Raw genomic sequence first — 22,436 nt, 5'->3', positions numbered from 1 at the left:
CCAAATAGCATGCCTGCCCCCATAAATATTTTACAATTTTTTATATAATTGTATTTAAATAAAGAATATTTTTTATAAAATAACTTATTGGAAGTCCGTGTAAACTGTAACTAATACTGTTTTCAATCAAATTTATCTTTGACCAATTACATCACATTGATGCACAGATTAGTATACAATTGTGCTTGTAACTATATTTTTCCTTTGTACTCAAACGAAGGCAAAAGTATAATTGATCATAAATATTTTTAGAAAAACACTACCATACCGCCTGCTCCAAATGTACCGTTCCAGTTAATAGCTGATTAATTTTTTTATTTAATAATTAAGAAATTATTTTTAAATATATTGACATATTTTAAAAATATATATATTTAAATATATTAAAAAAATTTAAAAACAAAATTCAACGGAAGGTGGAGTGAGTAGCACCGCTCATATTTTAAATCAAAAGAATTCATTTTTAAAAAAAATAAATAAATTTGAAAACAGAAAGAAACCGAAACCGGCCCCGGCAGTCAGGACTCAGAATAACGCCCAACGACAAAACGGCTTCTATAATGGTTTCGTTGTCCTTTCAGATTTCAACTTCTCCTCCCTCCCTCTCTCTCGCTAGCTAGTATATACAAAATACCTGGCATACATATATACTCATAAAACTTTCTCTTTCCTCAACCTCTCATGGCGGGTCTTCACTCTAACGTCAGACCCACAACCTCCTCTTCTTCTTCTTCCTCGTCTTCTACGCAGTCCTTCACTTCTCGCTTGCTCTTGCTCCTAACAATCCTCTCGTTGATACTCGCTTCCTTTGCCTTCATTCTTCAATGGCGGGGCGGCCTCAACGACCCGATTACCCGCTGGTCACCACAACATAACGAGTTCCCGGGCATGGATGTTTCTGGCGCCGAACCCTCCCAATCGTCTCGCTCTTCCGATTGCGTCGATCTTCTGGGTCAGAGCCGCTCGACTGCCTTCCCGTATTTCAGGGATTGGAAGTTCGGGTACGGGTCGGATCTGAAGCCTAAGGTGATCGGCTGAATGGAATTTGATTGAACGCTTATCGTGTTTCGTTTGCGGTTAAATGTGGTCAATGGGTTTTGCTTTTTGGGTTTCTTGGGGGGTTAATTTATGGCGTGTGTGTTTGGGTTTTTGGATCTGGCATCTGGGTTTTGCTGATTTTAGTTTGACATGAGAAATATATTATTTTAATCAGTATTAGAATATGATACGACTCATGTGAGCCATTGCCCGTTGATAATTCAAGTGGGTTTTCGAAATTCATGTTGAAACTATTTGAAGTATCTGGGATGAAGTATAAAAAAAAGTATCTGATTTCTTAATTTGGGATGATATATATGCATGCTCTATTCAGAGTCCTGTGCAGCGTCGACATATATCCTCCAAGATCTCTAGTGTCTTCCAGGATACAGATTGAGGAAACTGTAAATCCTTGAGATCAGGAAATGACTAACGAAATGATCCAACTCACAAGCATCTCGAACATCTAGGTGTCGAGGTCCATCCGGACTCTAGTCTTGGGTAATTTTTTTTTATTCAATCTTAAAACAGATAAGCTGGATTGGTTAATCTATTTAAATTTACATGGTATGAGATACTCAATGATTCTTCTTCTAAGCTAGTTAATATTGTTTATAGCCAGAGATAGGTTGGCGTTTCTTTTCTCAAAAAAAAGGTTGGCGTTTCGAGGTCTGAATGTAGGAATAGTACCGATATTAATTATTTAATGCATTTTCCCCCGGTGCTGGTCTAGCCAAAGCAGGGTAGATGATATGGTTCCAACCTCCGGTATTTTTGCGCGTGTCCACTCTCAGTTAGCGTGAAAAAATCTTGGATATTTTCCTTATTTTTAGATTACTGACACATCGCAGTTTTTTATTTTGACGAGTCTGTTCGTTGTTGGTCTTTTGATTATTATTATTATTTTAGGATTGAGAGCTGTTTCCTTTGATCCTCGAGCCCATAGGAGTCCTTCTGTTTGATGTGACTGTTCTGTCCAATTCATGGCTATCCTTCTGTTTGAAATGTTGTTTTGTATTAATTTCCAATGTTCTGTTATGAGTTAGTGCTAAACTTGTCATACTGGGATAGTGCATTTTCGATCACTAACCTTTCTTATAAAAAACAAATGACCTCTATCTCTTGCAATTTTATTGTATGCCAGATATGCATTACAACAAGCACTTCTGCTGGTCTAGAGCAGACTTTGCCATGGATCTTTTATCATAAGGTTATTGGAGTTTCAACCTTTTTCCTTTTTGTGGAAGGGAAGGCTGCCTCTGCAAATGTATCTAAAGTATTGGAAACGATTCCAGTGAGTCTATGTTCTCTGCTTCTTGTATTATATTTAACCCCTCAATACCTTGTTGTATTAGGGAGCTGCACATTCTTGCTATAGTTCTCTTTTTGTTTTCAATTTATTGATATCTATTGTTATGGACTATTTTTTACAGGGGGTAAAAGTTATATACAGAACAAGAGAATTAGAGGAGCAGCAAGCTAAAAGGTTTGTACATTCGCCATCCAAATAGTTTTTTATGTTTACAGTAAAAGTGTTTTTATCTGTTCTCTTTTTAGGTCATTCTCTACTTTGAATAGTTCTCTGTTATTTGAATAACTATTCCTTTTATTTATAATGTTGAAGCTGCTCTTAAGGCCTATGCTTGTTTTCAAATTCAAATTTTCCATCAATATTGCATGGCAAATGTGTGGAAGAGAGTTAATTTTGGGATTCAAAGGCAAAATTGTTATTGGAATTTTAGTCGGGACGCTATTTTCGGACACCCAGTGCCAATGTAAAAAATATACATTGATTTTGTGAGCTGGGTCCACTATTTGGATACTGAAAACTGGCGTTGATATTCAGGACCAAAGTATTAAAATAAACATGTTGTTGGTCCTCAAGTGGAAGAATAACGTGAATTTTTAACCTTGAGCTTGCAATTTAGTCACCATTGGATGTATGGGTTTCAATATTGTGAAAGATCCCAATCTATTGCTGATTCCAATTCTGAATATTCATTTTGCCTTCAAGAGTGGTCAGTGAATTACTAAAGTAATTATTATTAGTGGAAAAGACAGTCAAGGTTGCTTTTACTTTGTGAAATTTTATTATTTTGTATATGTTACTAAGTACTATGAATCTAATCATTTATGCTTCAATTTCCGTTCCTGTAATTGTGTAATTAGCCGGATCTGGAATGAGACTTGGTTGGCAAGCTTCTTCTACAAACCATGTAACTATGAGTTGTTTGTGAAGCAATCTCTCAATATGGAAATGGCGATTGTCATGGCACGGGTATGGTTACTGAATTTTCACCTGTTGCACGACACAAGTTATTATGTTTTATTATGTAATACAGTTCTAGTGCTGTCTTTGACAATTTCAGGATGCTGGTATGGAGTGGATCATCCATCTTGACACTGATGAACTACTACATCCGGCAGGCACTCGGGAGTACTCTTTGAGACAATTGCTGTCTGATGTTCCAGGAAATGTTGATATGGTTGTTTTTCCAAATTATGTGAGTGGAACAGGTTTATCTAGAATTTTATTTGATGTGGTTTATAATACTTAAAATTATGCTGGCATGTTTTGTGTTTCAGGAGAGCAGTGTTGAGCGGGATGATATCAAGGAACCTTTCAGTGAGGTATAATCTTTTTGACATTCTCATGGTCTTAACTAATATTAAAAAAAAGTATGATTGATGGTTTATAGATGGGCAACACTAGTTATAATCAAAGTTGGAATACTTGTATTTTTCTGTACTATGGACCGTCCACCTAGAAATTTTTATATTTGTCAAATCAATAGTAGGAAAGTCAAAAGCGCATGTGGGATGTAGACAGGTGTAAGACTTTTCAAAGTTGCTTTAAGGAAAAAAAAAAAATTTGACAAGTTGACCAGGGATAATTTGTATTCAAATTTTTGCAATTAACCTTTATTTCCATCAAATTGTCATCAAACTATGGTTATGACCCAGGCACATGCATTTTCTTTCATCCAATGTCACTCATCTTTTGTTGGAATAGGTCTCGATGTTCAAGAAGAACTATGACCATCTTCCCAAAGAAGTATATTTTGGTAACTACAAAGAAGCAACCCGTGGTAATCCAAACTACTTTTTGACCTATGGAAATGGAAAATCAGCTGCTCGGGTTCAAGATCATCTTCGTCCTAATGGTGCACACAGATGGCACAACTATATGAAGACTCCAAAGTATGTTGGATCTACATTATATGCTAGCAGGTTTATGACCATGCATGTCACAGAGTTTTTAAACCTCTATGAGTATACACACTAATTTATCAAACAATACTTTTTCATTGACATACTTATGTGATTTGGTATTCATGAACTCCTTGGTAATTCTCTCTACATGTTCATCACCAGCTTTCTCTTACCCTTAAACCTTTTGATGATCTAAAGTCTCCCAATTTATGGTTGGATGGTATTTTGTTTCTTGTACACTCACATCTGCCATGCACTCTTTTATAGCGAGATCAAATTAGATGAGGCTGCTGTTCTGCATTACACATACCCTAAATTTTCTGATTTAACTTCAAGACGTGATCGATGTGGCTGCAAGCCTACAAAGGAAGATGTTAAAAGATGCTTCATGCTGGAGTTTGATAGAGTTGTGAGTATTGATGCTTTCACTATCCTTTTCTTATGGTTAGAGAAGCTTGATTAGAAACAGTTATGCAACTCTATCCGATCCTTACCCATAAATCTTTTACATGTCTAATCAGTGACCAGTATCTTAAAAATGATGCATATGCATGTAATTTGGAGCATGGTGTAGTTATCGATTCTGTTCTGGTTGGGCCTGAGAGGTGAAATATTTTATACCGGTATATAGATGCATTGTATATGGCACGTAGATTGTTGGTAGTAGATAGAATGGGTGATGCCTAAATTGTCCTCATGTAGAAATCCATGTCACCCAATCTATTTTGGTATTAGATATAACAAGTGATGCCTTCATTGTCCTCATGTTGAAATTCATACTACCCCCAAGCTATTTTTTGAAAATGGGGTACTCGATCCTCAGAGTAAAAGGTTTTGATTGGCCGACATCCCTCATGAGTGAAAGGGTCAAATACCATCAGGCTGCAATTTCATTGGCTACCCAAGTAGTGTTTTCTCTCTGCGGTTATTTACCATAAGTAGTGATAGATGTTAGTTTTACCAAGCATAAATGAGAGAAGGGGGAAAAGAGAGGGGAGGGGGGGAGGGTCTTAATGTCAGTATATCTTGATTTGTAGTTAAATATTTTAGTACAAATCGCAGATGTGTGATTATGTTTGGGTCATCTTGCTTACAGTTCTGTCCTACCATATGCTGTGCAGGCATTCATAATTGCTTCAACTGCAACGGAGGAGGAAATGCTTCATTGGTACGATGATTATTTCGAACTTTCCCATCTTTGATTTCATTAGATAAAGTTCATATTAAATAAAACTATTCTGTAGTCTGCACATTGCAAGTTGTATTTTTTTTTTCCTGTTTTTGCTGAGTACATTGCAAGTTGTATTTGAGGGTACATTTGGCCATCCAGAGTTCGATTGACTTCATTGTGGTGTTTAACATTTACTGTTGGAATGATTGTTGTGATTACAATTGGGAATGATAACTCGCTTATAGGATTGTAATGAGACCCACTTTTCTTGAGATCTCTCCAAGATGACTTGTTACAGAAGCATTTTCATCGTTAGTTAAGAGGGGGTGTATTACAATGAATGACTGTTTCTGGCTTGATTCCTATAAATACTTGCTTTCACTCAATTTTCTTTGTTGCAATAGGTACCGTGAACACATCGTGTGGACTGACAAAGAACTAAACTTGAAACTTTCGAGGAAGGGCATCTTGACTCACATTTATGCTCCTATGGTGAGTTCAGTTGGCATAAAGTCTACCTACATTTTGATTATACACACAAGAAATTATATGCTTTGTGTTAATGATTGGTTAGTGGATATTCTCAAACTCTCAGTAAGTTTTCTGTACAGGTCATTATTCAAGGTCTGAGAGAATCTGGAGTTTTTAGCTCCATAGTCACATCGGCAATGCAAAAAAGTTTGTCAAAAGATAATTTCTTAAAATCCATAGAGAGTAGTAACTCTTCTGGGACAATCACAACTGGAGTGCTTTCTTCAAGGAAGATGGGTAACAGGGGAGACTCTCAAGCGACTGCAAGGAAGGTCTTGGAAATCCAAGAAGAAGTTTCTCATACCTTGGCTATCCCACCCTTATCTCCTCCTGGCCTGCATGATTTTCACGTCGACGCATAATCCCCCACTTGTTTTTTGCCATTCACTATGGCCCTAACTCCTTGCCACTGCCAGCTTCATGTTTGGAGATTGTGAGATTTTCACAAAAGAGGAAACAAAGTGAGTGCGAGAAGCAGGCTTGGCTGTTCTGACGGGCACTTCAATGTTCAGTTTCCTCGGGGTTCTTCCCGATTGTTATCCAAGTGCTGGTGTACATTCAGGTTTAGGTTATACATTTTTTTAATATGTAAGTTTAGGTTATACATTTTAGAGAGTTATAGGTGTAGAGCGGGATTTGCATTGCAGGTTCTTGATTTTCTTATATCTTGTTCATTTATATGACTGTCAGCTGATTGCCTGAGGTTGTAATCTAAAACCGTGGCCTCAAGATTGATTGTTAATACACGGTAAATGAACTTTTATTGATTGAAGGGAGTAATGTATCAGTTTTGATAGTAAGGAATGTAAAGAGCAAAATGTAAAGTCCAGCACATGCTTTTGCTTTTTAAACCTTACTGGTGTAACCTTATATATTCTTGTGAGGCAATGGTGGTAGGATTTTTGGAATCAAGAAGTGGGCAGACATTGAAAGGTTGTAGCCTAGGACCAAGTGATTAATGTATAATGTGGTAAATGTTCTCATCAAATGACTTGCACACCCTCTTTGAGAAGAAGGTTCAAGTTCAAAAGAATTTGCACCCTTGAGAACTGGTGGTGGAAGCAAAAGACTCGACTTGAGGGACTTTAATCTCTTTGTCAGTTCACACAAAAATCTGGGAGATCAGTAGCCAACACAATAGAAGAGAGATGCCTCAAACTAAGAGGCATTTGGATACTTTAAATATCTCACGTGAATAGTAGTGAAATAGTTTGAGTTAAAATATTTTATTAAATTTTAGAAAATGAGAAAGAAAAAGTTGAATAAAATATTATAAAGTTAAAAAATTATTTGATTAAAATTTGAAAAATTAGTATTGTCTTTTGCATTTTGTTTAGAAGTTTAGGAAAGTTATAATTATTAAATAAGAATTAGATAAAAAAATTAAAAATTAAAAATTGAGAATTATTTTATATTTGAATGATATTTGAAAATAAAAAAATATAAGAACAATTGTGTTGTCAAAATGGACAATCAAATAGACAACAAGACAACGAATAGTTATAGCCTTGGCGTTGATTTTGTGACTTTTATGGGATATAATCCTAGAAGATAAATGCTATAAAAAAGTCTTACAACACACGCATTCATTTATCTAATCAATTTGTGATTTGTGATTTTTATTATTTTATTTAAATATATATGTATTTCAACATTAGAATAGAAAGAAAAAAAATAAAAAATTATATATTAATTAAGTGAAGATATATGATGCAAGCCTTTCACGTAGAATTTCTAAGTCTAAGCTGAATTTATAATACTATTTTTTGAAATCTTAAATTTCGTAGAAAAATCTCGAGAAAATCTTGAAATATTTTTTCTCACCGGTGCGTTTGGGGCCATCTCAATGCTGACCTGGGCAGGAATTTGATGGGGAACCATAGATCGATGACATGTCATGATCTGATTAGGCCAATGTCGTATACATAAATCTATCACCTTTCCTTCTGGCCTGGTCCTAGAAAGTAGAAATCGAAAGCGCAACTCCGTCGGAGGAGGAACGTTTCACAGAAAGGGAGAAGCCCGCCATTGCAGCTCGCAAGAGAGCTTTAGCAGACGCATCCGCTACAGAACACAAATCTCAAGACCCCACTCCAACGGAGCCTCCAACTGCGCCACTAAATTCAAAGTCGGGCTTCATTTTGAAGCTCTCCCTCTTACTTTTGAGCCCATACTTGTACCTCATCTTCCACCACTACAAGATCGACAGGGACCTCAAGAAGTCAATCCTCGTAAATGCGGGGTTCAGCCTTGCTGGGTTCTTCGTCACTCATAAGATGATCCCCGTGGCTTCCAAATACGTACTCAGGCGCAATCTTTTTGGCTACGATATTAACAAGAGGGGTACCTATGGTGGCACTCTCAGAGTGTGAGTGCTTTCCGCTTTTGGGTTCCTGTTTTCGTGTAGGTTTTTTTTTTTTTAAATCCGGGAGGACGTTGTAAGTTCACTTTGTCAGCTGAATGCGTTGTAGATTGATTTTTTTATTGGATTTTTCGGCTGGGTAGGTGTTAAATTTTCATTCTGGTCGAATTTATGAATAGGATTTCCGTTGGATTCTTAACTTCGGTTGCAATAGTTTAATGAAGTGTCAGTTTTTTTTCCTTTCTGATATTTTTTCAATAATATTACCGATTTTACTTGTAAAAAAATAACTTTAGTGATTTCTAGGTTTGTATCACTTTTTCATCATTATTAATGTGAAGTGCGGTTGAATCTTTTCAATATAGTTTTTTGAGCTGATATTGTACTATATCCCAAAGTTATGTGTGAAGGAAATTATATGAGATTCCTCACCGATTTTTTTATTTGGATTTAATATGCCTGTTCGAGTTCTTTAATTTGACAGTGATCTTAGAATCAGCTTTGTATTCGTGTCTTTGTTTCTCCTTTTTTGTCAACCGGAAAAGAAAAGCCTGAGGGGACAATTCTAATTTTGTTCAGCTATTAAGAGTTTGGGGAGTTGCTAGCGTAAGTTTAAGATGTCATGAATAATCAATCAATTTGAGATTGTATGGTTTTTCTTATTATTATTAATAGTGGGCGATTATGAAAGTTAACCCATAGGGGCAAAACTTTTACACCAAAACTTGCCGTAGGAAAATGCTAAGCTCAATGAAAAGAAATTACCATGTAGTTAGTGTTGTCTTCTATTTATTCTCTCTTTTTATTTTCTTTTCCCCCCTCCATTCATTCATTTAGCTCTATATCATAATTATCTGTTTAACTTCTCTTATTAAACTTGATGATAGTATTTCGAAATTGTTGCAGGCCTGAGTCATTGGGTATTGTTGTTGGAATTGTTTTCTTGGTCTTGGCCATCTTATTTCAGTATTCTAACTTCACATCCGATTCCAATGTAAGTTCACTATCTCTTGGAAATTTCTTAGTTCATAACTAAAAATAAAGAATATTCAGGTAGAGACCACTGCGGTCCCCTTGAGTGACCTATAGGAGGCTCACTAGAAAAACACAGAATCTCTGGGGAAACGTGTGATATGACGCTTTATAGCATTTGTTCTTCTATTCATTTAACCTGAAAAGTGGAAGTTCAACAATGATATGCTTTTTCGTGTTGACTTTATAATATGCTCGTTTCTTTATTTCTTTGTTTGGTATTATCTATCATCTTAAGCCAATCGGAGTTTTAAGTTCTTTTTTATGATCATCAGGACTCATCTTTGAATTGCTTTAATGCTCATGGTGCCCTTATTCTAACATCTATCGATTTTGAACTGCTTGAACGACAAAAAATGTGCTTGCCACATCAATGATGCAGTGGCTTGTTGAGTACAATGCAGCATTGGCATCCATCTGCTTCATGACATTACTTGGATTTGTCGATGATGTCCTTGATGTCCCTTGGAGAGTGTGAGTATCCAGTCATCTATATCTTCTGCTCTGTAACTGTAAGCATTTGTTTCGTATGCATTCTTCTTGAACTAGTGCTAGATTCAATTTATTGTGTTTCCTTGAAATCTTTGAAGAGCAGGAAATTACTGCTGCCATCATTTGCTACTCTTCCTTTGTTGATGGCTTATGCTGGGCATACAACTATTGTTATACCAAAGCCTCTCATTCCATACCTTGGCCCAGAGGTTCTTGATCTAGGTATGATTTCTGTTATAGAGAAACATACCATTAAAATTATTACAACTCCCTCCCCCCCCTTCTCCTCCTTTCCTTTTTCTTAAAGTTAGACAAACAAACAAACAAACAGGGTTGAAGACAGGATAGAAAAATCTGCCACTAGACTGCTTGAAATACATTCATGATAAGGCACCAAACTTCAGCAATTGGATACATCATCTGCATGGATTTTAAACAGTGACTTATCTCCTCCATCCCCACGGGAAGAAAATGCTGTTGCTGTTTAACTGTGTTAAACAGTTTCTGCCTGACTTTGCAGATTCTTGTCACATTTGAAATCCTAGTTGTTAACTTTATTTTAGTTGTTTATCCTTCTAGTCTGGCCTTACATCTTCTGATGTCACAGGATGGATATACAAGCTATATATGGGGCTTTTGGCAGTTTTCTGCACAAACTCTATAAATATCCATGCTGGTCTGAATGGACTTGAAGTTGGGCAAACAGTTGTAATTGCATCTGCTGTAAGCATAAAGTCTGCAAACCAATTGGATTATAACTTTGTTACAGAATATGACTCATTTTAGCAATTTGCAGATTTTGATGCTCAATATCATGCAAATTGGAGCATCTACAGATCCTGAATATAAACAGGCCCATGCATTCTCTATTTATTTAGTTCAACCCTTACTTGCGACCTCATTGGCTTTACTTTCTTACAACTGATAGTGATACATTTTCTTGTTACCGTTGGTTATCCATTGTTCAGAATTTAATTAATTGTTCTTGACATTTTTTATTGTCTTGCTTATGATAGGAACCCGTCTTCAGTTTTTGTTGGAGATACTTGCACGTACTTTGCTGGGATGACTATGGCTGTAGTTGGAATTTTAGGCCATTTTAGGTGTGTTAACTTATATTCCCTCATGGGTGCTTCAGAAAGTTGGATCTTCTCTTTTTCTTTTTCTTTTTTCCCTCCCCCCAACATTATGCTGCTTTCATATCTAAAATTAGGGAGTAGTTAGGAAAATGGATTGCCGTTTTGAATTTTCACTGATGAGAAAGATAGGATTTCGGTGATAACTTTCTGGTAATACTTAACGAGTGGCTGAGAGATCAGCATTTCAGTTCTTATTGAATGATGAATCCCCCCTCCCCCCCAAAAACAAAAACCAAGAGAAACGAATCCAGTTTATTTGCCTTCACCTATTTAGGATGTGTGATTAAGATTCAAGGCATTATCCAATCTAAAGCTCATTTGGTTGTTGATTCAATGTGCTAGTTAGATATGTCGGGATATTCTTCCCTGTTTGTATATCTGCTGGATTAGTGTCACCTATATATAACATGATTAAATTCTAGTTCGATAAACTTCAATATCACGTGTATTAGAATACTTGTCCGTTGCCTAGTAATGGTTTTCTTTTCCATTTTCCAAATCTTTCTTGCAGTGAAACACTACTGATTTTCTTTGCTTCTCAAGTTTTGAACTTCCTCTTATCGCTCCCTCAGGTTTGGTCTAGTAAACTCCCTCCAACCCACGAAACAGAGGAGAGCAAATAACTATTTATAATTTACAACTCTGCTGGGTAAAATGCATCTAACTTCGGGATATTTTTTATTTCTCAGCTGTCGGGTTTGGTTCCATGTCCACGGCATCGTCTCCCTAGGTAAATTTATCAGTCCTCTAGATTTTTTTTTCAGCTTTTCGGGTTGTATCCATTGATACCTCCCTTGTCCTTTTAACTTGTCAGGTTTGATTCTAAGACTGGACAGCTAACTGGGACTAATGATGGGACACTGGTTAATTTTACTTTGAGACTACTTGGCAGAATGTCAGAAAAGTCACTTTGCATCGTTCTTCTTCTTTTCCAGGTGATTTGTTGGTTTTTTATATGTAGACATTTTTATTATTTATTTTATCTTGTATCCGTCAGGGTTCAGCCTCGTGGACAAAAGGCAGACTTGGGATGAGCTGTAGATCTAGATATCCTGGATTAGTTTCTGCACTATGAGTTCCCCTGAATTACCCGATACACAGTTTGGCAGGTGGGGTCATATATCCAGGATTTACTCCCCAGGGTGGGTCCAAAGAGTTCTGCCTTGATGAGGTTCCATGTCATCAAAAATTATTTATTGTGTCTTTGAAAGTAGGAATTCAGGCCTCCATCACTTCAATGTGTTACATGCAATCAGAAGTTAAAATGTCAGCCCTGCCTGGAAAACCCATCTAGATATAATGAATCCTCATCAGCTATCCCACCCAGCATATTTAGGATCTTAAGTTTCCTATTTAGAAATCTGTTGCTCCGGTTGAAGCAAACATTATGCTACAACTAGACCTTTTTTATTTCGATATTGAGCTGTTATGATTAGGAAAGACCATTTTGTTTATTGTATAATACTTGTGCTTTTTAAATTGCTTGACTGGATTTTACTCCATATGTGCCATTTCATCTTGTTATATGGAACAGGCCAGTGCATGCTGCCTCTGTTTTGTGCTGAGGTATTACCTTGCTGGTTGGTACAAATGAGATGGCAACGTCAAAGAAATGGTCTTCTGGCCGCAATGATTAACATCTGGAACACAAGCTCTTGAATGATATGACCTGGTTTAAAAAAAGTGGTTAAAATTACAAAATTACTGAAGTACATCTTTCTTCTGGAGCACAAACCCCCTACAGTTTCAACAGTTTTAGAGATCATGCTAAATGACATTGCACTCCTGAGATTAATTTATATCATCGTGAACCATCATGAGAAGAAAGTTATCTTTCTGGAAAGCCAAGACAGCAAGAGATCATGTTCTGGTTTAAAATTAAGGATTAGAGACGAAGAATGATGCATTTCGGTTTCAAAATTGATGAATAAATTCTTCCTCCACTTCTTGGCTAGAAAATCCTACCTACTTGGTGTGCCATTTATTATTTTTAATAATGGGACTGCAGGTCTTTGGGACTTCTACTATTATCACTATTGGTGTGGATTGTAGGTCTTTATATATACCTGACGTCACAACTTATGGAAGCTCTGTTTCAATATAGCATCAAATAATTGAATATTGCGGTAGTTGGAAGCACTAAAAATCAGGCCACCCAAGAATAAATGGGATCTTTATCCCAATTTGCCTGCACCTGTTCCATAACTGACTTTTTATGAAACAGCAATGCTTCAGCTGGCCGTAGGCAATTCCGGAGAGCAATTTGTATGCACAGGCAAACCTTTTGGTGTCCGGAGCAGCTTCTGGTAAGAGGTGGAATTTTGAATCCAATTGTGCAAGAAGAAAAAAAAATACAGGCATAAACATCTCTAGACGAAGTTCTAAAATGGCTGATATGAGAAAAGTTGGTAAATTTGCTTTTCCCCTACAAATATTTCTATGCATATCATATTCTGATTTCTGCACAATTAGATTAGACGGGAAACCGTAAAGATTGGATTTTTAATAAGCCTCGACAAGCAATTTATTACAGCATACAAACTAAATAAGCTTCGAAATTATTAGGAATAATGGGGAGTGAGATCAACAACAATGCGCAGATAAAGATGTCTTCAGTTGACCTCAAAATTAAGGCCAAAAAATACAGAGTGAAGGAAAACTTCATAATAACATACAACAATTCGCATGTACATGTTGCATTATCTTGATAAACTATGTATAAACCTGGAGACATTTTCAAATTTGGGTTTGAGATAAATTGTACGTTACCCCATTTTAGAGGAGCATTCCAATTGATGTATAGCCCCCTTTCAGATTTGATGAGATGTAGCATTTTGCATCCTCCCTGAGGCCTGAGCGACATGAGAGATTGCAGAAGCACAAAAAGTTCAGACAAGGTTGTCTTACTGAGGGCTGGAAGTGCAATTATCCTTATTTCTCAAATGGTAAGTGATGACAAAAGAATATGGCAATTGAGCAACTTTCATGAACAAGAGTTTGGCATAAAACGAAATAACAGAAAAAGAAGGAACAATGAGAACTTACTATTTCATTAATCTGATTAATCTTAATCAACTTCCATTGTAGCTTAAAATTCTCTCAACCTAGAATACAGTAGCCTCCAAACTGATACTCTCATTGTCACATACACAGCAAAGTATTTTATGAGAACTGAGTTTATCAAACATGGTCACAACGCACTCTCTCCTGATATCCCGGGCCATGTTCCAAATCTGCTTTGACTTCCCAACCAAACTACAAAAATCTAAGCTTAAACCAAACATCATCAACTTTGCTGAGAATGTATCGCGCAATTACATACATACTATTATTTATGCAAATAACCAAGAACATAACAAACTCATGTAAACAACATACTATATACTCGAGGACTTCACAAAACTTATTTACAAAACTTATTTCTCATAGCTCCATGGATTTCATGCTATGCTGAATCCATAATGGCAGAACAACAAGATTTCAGGTTCCACTGCCCCGAGGCAGGCCTTTTTTTCCTTTCTAAATCTAGAGCGGTCATTCATATGCAAGATTGACCTTCCTCCTTACCCTACCATCTTTCCGCCCACGACCCATTTGATGATGGTCATTTCCATGAAACCTTGAGGTTTTATACCTTGACATGTACCGATCAGAGACTTCTCTCCTGCTATTGTTGTCCCACATTCTCCAACACCCACCAGCTCTTCCCCCGTCTATGTTTTCTGACTCATTGTAATTTTTCTCCCACTGATTCCATCCCCATGAATCATTCTGATAAGTTTCCCATCCATTATCTTCAATGGCTCTATTACTCTGACCATAATTATGCTCCCAATAACCATTGTTGTTATTTACAGCCTGGTTGTAGTTCCCATATCCAGGATGCCAAGCCAAGTCGGTGGTTTTTCTCAAGTCCTCTTCAGCTTCTCCCCATCCAGTGCAACAAAATGACTGATTCAAGAGGAGGGAATCCGCAAGAATCACAGCCTTCTCATCTTTATCTCCCTCAGAAGGAGCCTTGGGTTCCTGTTCCAAGTTCAACAGCAATTCAGGATCAATGCTGGAGTTCCAATCTACTTCGTCAATATAAATATCAGGATCGGGCAATGGTATGTCACAGGGGAGGCCGTTAATCTCTGCCCAAAATCTTTTTTTTGCATTGTGAAATGCTTCTTCACCAGCAGAGTCATTCCATTGAACCACATTATTATAGAGATATATACACTTCTTGGTTTCCAGGAGCTTCCGCCATGGAACCAAACCAATTGATGTGCAGAACTTCTTTTCCCAGGAAGGCACAGATGACTGCCAAGCATCTGAAAACAAAGGGAGTAAGCCATAAGTTCAATTGCACATGCAAGGATCTCCATTGTATTGACATAAAAAAGGGAATTCGATGCACACATCTACTGGAAGATAGGAGTAGAAAAGTAAATGCGAGGCAAATCCTTTCATACAACTAACATAACTCCACAGATTCCACCATCAGCATCATTGGCCATTTTTGGTGTATTTTGAAGTCATCGAGTCACATTATCAAAATCCACATCCAATAAACATATCCATACTTGTTAATCTAATTTTAACTCAAAAAAATTAATATCTGAATAACCCTTCTGCACTTCTTGATTCAAGTTTAATCACTAATGGATGCATCCTTTTCAATATCTGAATCGTTTACATGTATATTTGTAATCAACATGTATAGTAGAATCCTCAGAACACAAAAAAAGAATCTAAATAAATTCATCATGACTTTAGTCCCCAGCATCAATTAGACTCAAAGGCAAAACCTTGCCAACCCCCTCAAAACAAAAAAAAACTTCCAACGTCCAAATCTCCACAATCAAGAAGCTTTAGAAGGAGAGAAGGAAAGGTAAAAGCTCAATACATCATGACCAAACAGAAACCGTCATGATCAGAAACCCTACCAAATTCAGCAAGAAATCCATTCTATCGTTTCCCTAAAACCCAATAGAAACCATCATTTTACAAAATCACGAATTATATGACTCGGCTATTAAAATGGGCACCAAAGAGAGAACTACAAGTGCAGACACAAAGGCGGCCGCATCAAATTTTGAGAAATTTTTTTTTTAAAAAAAAGGCCCACTTTCTTGAAGAAAAATTCCATTAGAGAGAAACCTTTAATAAGAAAAGAATAAACTATTTTACAGTCTACAATCCCGTAAAAAAGAAATAATAAAAAGCCCAGAAAGGTCACATACACACAGGTGGCTTCCAGTTCTGCGATCGTGTTCCCTGACTCTGAGTTTCTTTATGATGAGTTCCACCTTGTTGTCTTCTCCAACGACCCATACAGGTAAATCACAAAGCAAAACACGACAGACAAATCAAAAGAACCCAGAAAAGCAAGCAAAACAACAGGGAAAACAAAGTCAGAAACTGGTTTTAAGCCGTAAAAGAAACAAAATGCAGCAATTCTCAGGTTTTGCAAGCAAAAAAGCAGGAGGGTTGGTGTCTTTTCTCCGCAAAGATTCAGAAGAAGCGTAGGAAGTGGTGTGATTGGGTCAGCTGCAGCAATTGAAGAGCTTTTTAAAATTTTTTATTTTTTTCCTTCCGAGTAAAAATGCATTTGGAGGAGTTTCTATACCACAGGGAACCGTCCGAGGTTATTGTGACTTTGTGGGAGCATATATATTTTCTTAAAAAGAGAAGCCGCTTTGGTTGGTTGTGTCGGAGGCAAATGGTAACTCTTGGTTTTGGTTTGAATTACTAAATATATATTGTTCCCATCACGCTTCCATCATTGTTCGCCTCTTGATAAGGACTCTCCCTGGCTGTGAATCAAAGACGGTGTATGCATCACGCCCCCCTGAGCACCCTGATAGACAATGAAAAAAATTTAAGTTTTACTATATACAAACATAGTCGCACACTAATATGTGTATCAATACTGATTTATTCATACTTAAAATTTAAATTAATATTATTTTTAATAAAATTTACTTTTTAACCAATCACATTATATTAATATACAAATTAATACATAATTATACTTATAATTATATATATATTTTTTTTACCTGCACATAAATTACACTCAAATTTTATAAAATACATGCGAGAGTATATGCAAAGTTGTCGGTTGAAATACTGTGGTCTTCTAGAAAGAAAGGACAGAACCTAGGTGACACCGTACGTACGTGTTTCTTTACTTTTACGGTTTTAACTGTGCCACACTTATAGTTTTTGGCGGGTTTACTTTGTTGACCCTTCCTCCTTCCTACTTTATTTAACTGTCCAATGAATGTGACAAATCTTGTTGCCTAAGTGTTTTTAAGATTCCCAAAAAATTATGCAAAGAGATATCTGCTATGACAACCAACTTATGGTGGAGCCACTTGAAAAATGATAGTAAAATCCATTGGAAAAAATGGAGTGACATGAGCAGCTCAAAAAATCAAGAGGGATTGGGGTTCAGAAATATTGATAACTTCAATAGAGCAATGCTAGCCAAACAACTATGGAGAATGATCACTAACACTAATTCTTTAGCAGCCAAAGTGATGAAAGAAAAGTATTTCAGAAAGACTTCTGTTTTGAAAGCAAATCTTGGGTATGGACCATCATACATATGGAGAAGTTTCTGGGGTGTCAGAGATCTAATCAGAGCAGGCATTAGACACAGAGTGGGCAACGGAAAAAAAATAAAGATATGGGAAGACAAATGGTTGCCTACCCCATCATCATTCGAAATTCAATCCCCTGTATCAAACCTTGGAAATGAAGCAACAGTAGATGCTTTAATTGAAGTAGACAGCGGAAATTGGAACCAACAAATGGTGGAAGAAAATTTTAAAGAAGAGGAAGTCAAGGCGATATTAGCTATCCCTACAAGTAGAATGGGACTTAAAGATAAGATCTATTGGGGTCCCAACAAATCGGGACACTTTTCAGTTAAAAGTGCTTATTACTTGGCTCAAGAGTTGGAGAGGCAACAAAAGGGAGAACAATCTGTTTATACAGAAAAAAATCAGATATGGGGCCAGATGTGGAAGCTTAACATCCCGAATCATCTCAAGGTTTTCTTGTGGAGAGCACTCACAAACTGCTTACCAACTAAAGAAAACTTGGAAAAAAGAAAAATAACAAAAAAAAATCTATGTCCTATATGTTTGCTAAACAAGGAAAACAGTGGGCATGCCTTATGGAACTGTAATGCAAGCTCAGATGTATGGGCTGAGAAAGATAGCAAAGTGCAGAAGCTAATTTGCAGAGAAGAAACCTTTATGGAGACTTGGCAATATCTGATAAACAAGGTGCAAAAACAGGAACTAGAATATATGGCTTTTACCTTTAAACAAATATGGCAGAGAAGAAACAAATCGGTGTTTGAGAAAGTATTTAAAAGTCCTACAGAAGTGTGGACAGCAGCAAGGATAGAATGAAACAATTTCATTGAGGCCAAGGATGATATGGGAACCAGATCTCTACTTATTCATCAACCTATTAGAAGAGATGTCAAGTGGCAACCTCCTGATGAAACCAGATACAAAGTCAATTGGGATGCTGGTTTCAAAACCTCTACCTCAAAAATGGGAGCAGGTATAATCATAAGGAATTTTGAGGGAGAAGTCATAGCAGCCTTAAGCATGCCTCTTACTCCAGTGAGTGATCCAAGTATAGCAGAAGCTAATGCCCTATGGAGAGCTATTGTTTTATGTGAGGAAATTGGAATAACCAATGCAGTGTTTGAAGGTGATGCAATGAACATTATCAGTGAAGTGCAACAAACTGACCAGAACTTTGCTTGGTATGGCCAAATTATTGAAGATATTAAGTTAATATACAATACTAGGCAGAGATGGACAATACAATATGCTCCAAGAGAATGTAACTTAGCTGCACATAAACTGGCTCAGTTTGCTCTTCAATGTGATAATGAGTTAGTTTGGTTAGAGGACATTCCAGAGTGGATGAATGAATGTATCCAACTGGAGAAAAATATAATTCTGAGAATGAATATATGAGAATGAGATCTTTTCATCAAAAATATATATATATATATATATATATATATTTTATTTAAAATTATGCAGTTAGTTTCCAATTCCATAATTGAATCACTATATTAAATTAATTTAATTCATATCAATAGATATGAGAATAATTAGATAGTCATTGAGAGACCAACAAATCCATTAATTTTTAAGCAACAGTGCCAGAGGAATTAGAAATTCTATTTATAAGAATATACTCAATAAAATATTTATATGATATAATTTAATTTAAAATAATTTTAAATTTTAAATTTTATTATTTAAATTATGAGAACGGTGTGCTCTGCTATTCACAGGAGTAACAACAGAGGACTTGGGGCTTAGGATAACAAGGTGTGCTGCAAGCCTGCAATAGAACAAAATCAATCACTGGGCCGAGATGATGGGTCAAGTTGGTCTGACTAGGTTTTGTTTTATAGTTAGAGCCCAAATTAGGAAAGCCCAACAGTGAGCTCTCTGGTTAGGAAGCTCTAGGGTGTTTGGGAACTTAGGGTGGAAATCCACCGTATGAACGAGGTATCTTATAAGGAAAATTCAGCAAGAAATCTGTCCTAGATTTTTTTTCTCAATTTAAAAGTTCAAGGGCTAGTTTGGATACTGAAAATACTCTACTACTATTTATTATTTTATTATTATTTTTTATTAATTTTTACTACTATTAACTACTATTCAATATTTTATCATTACTTTTTTACTACTATTTACAGAATATCTGAGATTACCTCACTACCCAACAAATGTAACCTAAAAATAAAAGACACATGAAATAAATCATATACCATTTATTAGTATTTTGAAGTGTTCATTAATCTTCTTAGCTTTGACATGCCAATATATATGTTTAATTCATGAATTAAACATATATATGTGATTAAACCGCATCAGTTTGGGTATTTTTAAATTGTTTTACAAAAAAGTCCTCAATTCAAAATATCTCTAAATCTAAAGAAAAGAACCCATTTTTCTTAAAAAAAAAGAAAAAAAAACTTTCATTATCCAATCATTTATCAATTATATTTACGTATAAAATAAATTTTTTTTTTAAAAAAAAAAAAAAAAAAAAAACTAAAACATGCATGCATGGCAAAAAAAAAAAAAAACTAAAACATGCATGCATGGCAAAGTATTGAAGAACTCCGATTTATTATGATATATAACAACCCAATATTTATAAGGTGCATTAATGTTTAATTTATTACATGATGCACCAAAATAAAGTGCTAATCTTAATTGAAATTAACTTGAAACTTGGGCTGTCCACTTGGGAGAAAGAGGCCCCAAAATTTCTCATACTCAGGAGATTTTTGATTCTCGTCAAACATGGCAAACACGTAAGTTTCTATAGGCTTTTTAGGCCTCTTTGGAGTCCCTCCCTGCACATGTTGGACCAAATTCGTGACATAAGTTCTCTTGTTTTCAATTAATGTAGCTGTCCCTCCAACTGAAGGCCGACCAGTCTCTGATACAACAATGTCCAAAGACCCCCCGCCAGCCTTCTCCAATGCCCAGTAAATTGCATCTAAACTGGCATAAAAAAGATTCTTGTAATTGAGCATAGGATCGCTCACTACATGAGGTGAAGGAGACATAAAAAGAGCATAGTCGAGAGTAATATCTTTCGTGTGTCTAATGTAACTGAAATACGTGTACAAGTTAACGAGTAATAGAGACTAGTTATTGACCATGAAGCTAATGACGGGATCGAGAAGTGGCCGGCCTTGAAGTAGCCCATTGATGGAGGAGGGTAGGATTTTCCAAGGACTCCAGTCATAATAATAGTGGAAACTTTGATCTGGTTCCCGAGACTAGCCGGAGAAATTGGAGCCTCCAAGGACTTCGAGAAAAGAGTGATCTGGATCATAGATTCTCGTTCTTCGGATGTTGTTTTGGTTAAAGAGAGCTACAACTTCTTTAGACTGCGGTAGGTTATCTCCAAGCCTTCCATACCATAACAAACACCAAACACCATTTTGGGTACCTGCATCAAAGTAAATAAGAAAGAAGACAATGGCTTTACATACGTGTATACATACATACATATATATATATATATATATATATATAATATCAGTTCCATGCATTAATCCAACTTTTTAGATCGAATTAACTTTGTGGCTTATGCTAGCTAGCTAGCTGTTCCTATAAAACCTAAACAGTACCATGGTATATTTGTAATCAAAATATATATGCTTTACATTCTGGTATCCTAAAAGATCAATATATATTTGCTCTTATTACTGCATGACAAGTTAGCAATAAATTTGGTTCCCAACTGTGAATGCAGCACACGCGCACACACACAGTTGTTGTGCCATATAAATTATACATAATTATATATTAAATTATTAAATTATATATATAATTTAATATTAATATTTAAATATTAATATTAAATAGAATATATAAAAATTAAATTATATAAATATAAAATATAATCGAATTAATATTTAATTTATATATAAATATAATGGAATTGCCAACTTACTCTTTTATAAGATGCCATGCCGCCGCCCGGACTCGAACCGAGATACTCTAACATTGCTTCCTAAGAAAAGCGTGTCTACCGATTTCATCATAGCGGCTTTTCCAAATCAAAATAGCCTACTTTTATTCAATTGTTGAGGTTAAAGTACTCAATCATTCAATATTTTTGAGTTTTATTTTATAACACACACAGTTGTTGTGTCAAGGGAAGCCATTAGTAGCCCAAGCAGCATTGTGGAAATCAGTGAAAGGCTTGTGCGGCCAGCAGAATCAAACTTGGATGCCATTAGGGAGAAAAAATAAAGAAGAAAAGGGAGACTTATAGCAAAGCTGGGTAAGTAAAATCTATGGATTTAACATGATACTTAGGTGCCCTTTTATAGAGAGGGATCACTAGATAGATGCTTGAATTTCAAACATTTCGTGTGTGACTGTATTCCACACTCCTCACTTGGGGTATAACTAGTCCGGTTCGGTCTGATTTTTCACATATTTTAAAATTAGATCAGTATATACCGATTTTGAGATTTGAAGAACCGATAATATACTGGTTATATTCCTAAACCGGTGTTTTTGATTTTATCTATTTCAGTCCAATTTTTTCGACATATTATATAGTATATTATAATATATATTATTATTATATTATAGACTATAGTGATATAGTATTAGTATAACTATTAATACAATAGACTATAGTAATATAAGATTTTAAAATTTAAAATTATATTAATTAGTAATTTATTATATAATAAAAAAATATTTTATATATAATATTAAAAATATTTATACAATATAAAAATTAAAATATATATATAAATCAGTCCAGTGTTAAAAAAATGAAAACTATAATTAAACCGATTTTGAGAAAAATAAAAGCAATATCGAATCGAATCAAATCTGTTACATGACCAAATCTACCAATTCAGTCCAGTCCAATCCGGTTTACT

General features: G+C 35.7%; 4 protein-coding genes and 1 pseudogene across 4 annotated transcripts; 3 read left to right on the top strand and 2 right to left on the bottom strand.

The window, feature by feature from the left end:
- Window positions 1-520: 520 nt before the first annotated feature.
- Window positions 521-6,725, top strand: LOC122278801 (glycosyltransferase-like At2g41451). Its single transcript, XM_043089003.1, has 11 exons — window positions 521-1,026; window positions 2,183-2,332; window positions 2,472-2,524; window positions 3,208-3,316; window positions 3,408-3,542; window positions 3,625-3,669; window positions 4,052-4,239; window positions 4,519-4,660; window positions 5,373-5,419; window positions 5,827-5,914; window positions 6,034-6,725. The coding sequence occupies exons 1-11, from the start codon at window positions 682-684 to the stop codon at window positions 6,313-6,315; spliced, it is 1,584 nt and encodes a 527-aa protein (XP_042944937.1). The 5' UTR covers window positions 521-681; the 3' UTR covers window positions 6,316-6,725.
- Window positions 6,726-7,418: 693 nt separating this feature from the next.
- Window positions 7,419-13,065, top strand: LOC122279526 (UDP-N-acetylglucosamine--dolichyl-phosphate N-acetylglucosaminephosphotransferase-like). Its single transcript, XM_043090212.1, has 12 exons — window positions 7,419-7,475; window positions 7,915-8,321; window positions 9,222-9,309; window positions 9,730-9,821; window positions 9,943-10,061; window positions 10,447-10,562; window positions 10,636-10,762; window positions 10,855-10,942; window positions 11,490-11,550; window positions 11,668-11,708; window positions 11,793-11,913; window positions 12,513-13,065. The coding sequence occupies exons 1-12, from the start codon at window positions 7,419-7,421 to the stop codon at window positions 12,570-12,572; spliced, it is 1,377 nt and encodes a 458-aa protein (XP_042946146.1). The 3' UTR covers window positions 12,573-13,065.
- A 926-nt stretch (window positions 13,066-13,991) lies between these two features.
- LOC122278802 lies at window positions 13,992-16,699 on the bottom strand. Its single transcript, XM_043089004.1, has 2 exons — window positions 16,207-16,699; window positions 13,992-15,294 (listed from the first exon to the last, which is right to left on the bottom strand). The coding sequence occupies exons 1-2, from the start codon at window positions 16,295-16,297 to the stop codon at window positions 14,513-14,515; spliced, it is 873 nt and encodes a 290-aa protein (XP_042944938.1). The 5' UTR covers window positions 16,298-16,699; the 3' UTR covers window positions 13,992-14,512.
- Window positions 16,700-18,417: 1,718 nt separating this feature from the next.
- Window positions 18,418-18,972, top strand: LOC122279525. Its single transcript, XM_043090210.1, has one exon. The coding sequence runs from the start codon at window positions 18,418-18,420 to the stop codon at window positions 18,970-18,972; it is 555 nt and encodes a 184-aa protein (XP_042946144.1).
- A 1,256-nt stretch (window positions 18,973-20,228) lies between these two features.
- LOC122280013 lies at window positions 20,229-20,933 on the bottom strand (annotated as a pseudogene).
- Between the last annotated feature and the right edge of the window lie 1,503 nt (window positions 20,934-22,436).

Source organism: Carya illinoinensis, chromosome 10 (genome assembly GCF_018687715.1).
Source record: "Carya illinoinensis cultivar Pawnee chromosome 10, C.illinoinensisPawnee_v1, whole genome shotgun sequence".
Lineage (NCBI taxonomy): Eukaryota > Viridiplantae > Streptophyta > Magnoliopsida > Fagales > Juglandaceae > Carya > Carya illinoinensis.
Note: the sequence above shows the minus strand (reverse complement) of the source record. Positions and strands in the feature narration are given on the sequence as shown.

Excerpts from the sequence above, each read along its gene's own strand:
- LOC122278801 (XM_043089003.1), top strand. The coding sequence starts at position 682 with ATGGCGGGTCTTCACTCTAACGTCAGACCCACAACCTCCTCTTCTTCT. Across the intron at positions 3,670-4,051 it reads TCAAGGAACCTTTCAGTGAG|GTCTCGATGTTCAAGAAGAA; the intron begins GTATAATCTTTT and ends TTGTTGGAATAG. Across the intron at positions 4,240-4,518 it reads AACTATATGAAGACTCCAAA|CGAGATCAAATTAGATGAGG; the intron begins GTATGTTGGATC and ends ACTCTTTTATAG.
- LOC122279526 (XM_043090212.1), top strand. The coding sequence starts at position 7,419 with ATGGACAATCAAATAGACAACAAGACAACGAATAGTTATAGCCTTGGC. Across the intron at positions 8,322-9,221 it reads TATGGTGGCACTCTCAGAGT|GCCTGAGTCATTGGGTATTG; the intron begins GTGAGTGCTTTC and ends AAATTGTTGCAG. Across the intron at positions 10,563-10,635 it reads CAGTTGTAATTGCATCTGCT|ATTTTGATGCTCAATATCAT; the intron begins GTAAGCATAAAG and ends AGCAATTTGCAG.
- LOC122278802 (XM_043089004.1), bottom strand. The coding sequence starts at position 16,297 with ATGGGTCGTTGGAGAAGACAACAAGGTGGAACTCATCATAAAGAAACT. Across the intron at positions 15,295-16,206 it reads GAACTGGAAGCCACCTGTGT|ATGCTTGGCAGTCATCTGTG; the intron begins GTATGTGACCTT and ends CTTTGTTTTCAG.
- LOC122279525 (XM_043090210.1), top strand. The coding sequence starts at position 18,418 with ATGGGAACCAGATCTCTACTTATTCATCAACCTATTAGAAGAGATGTC.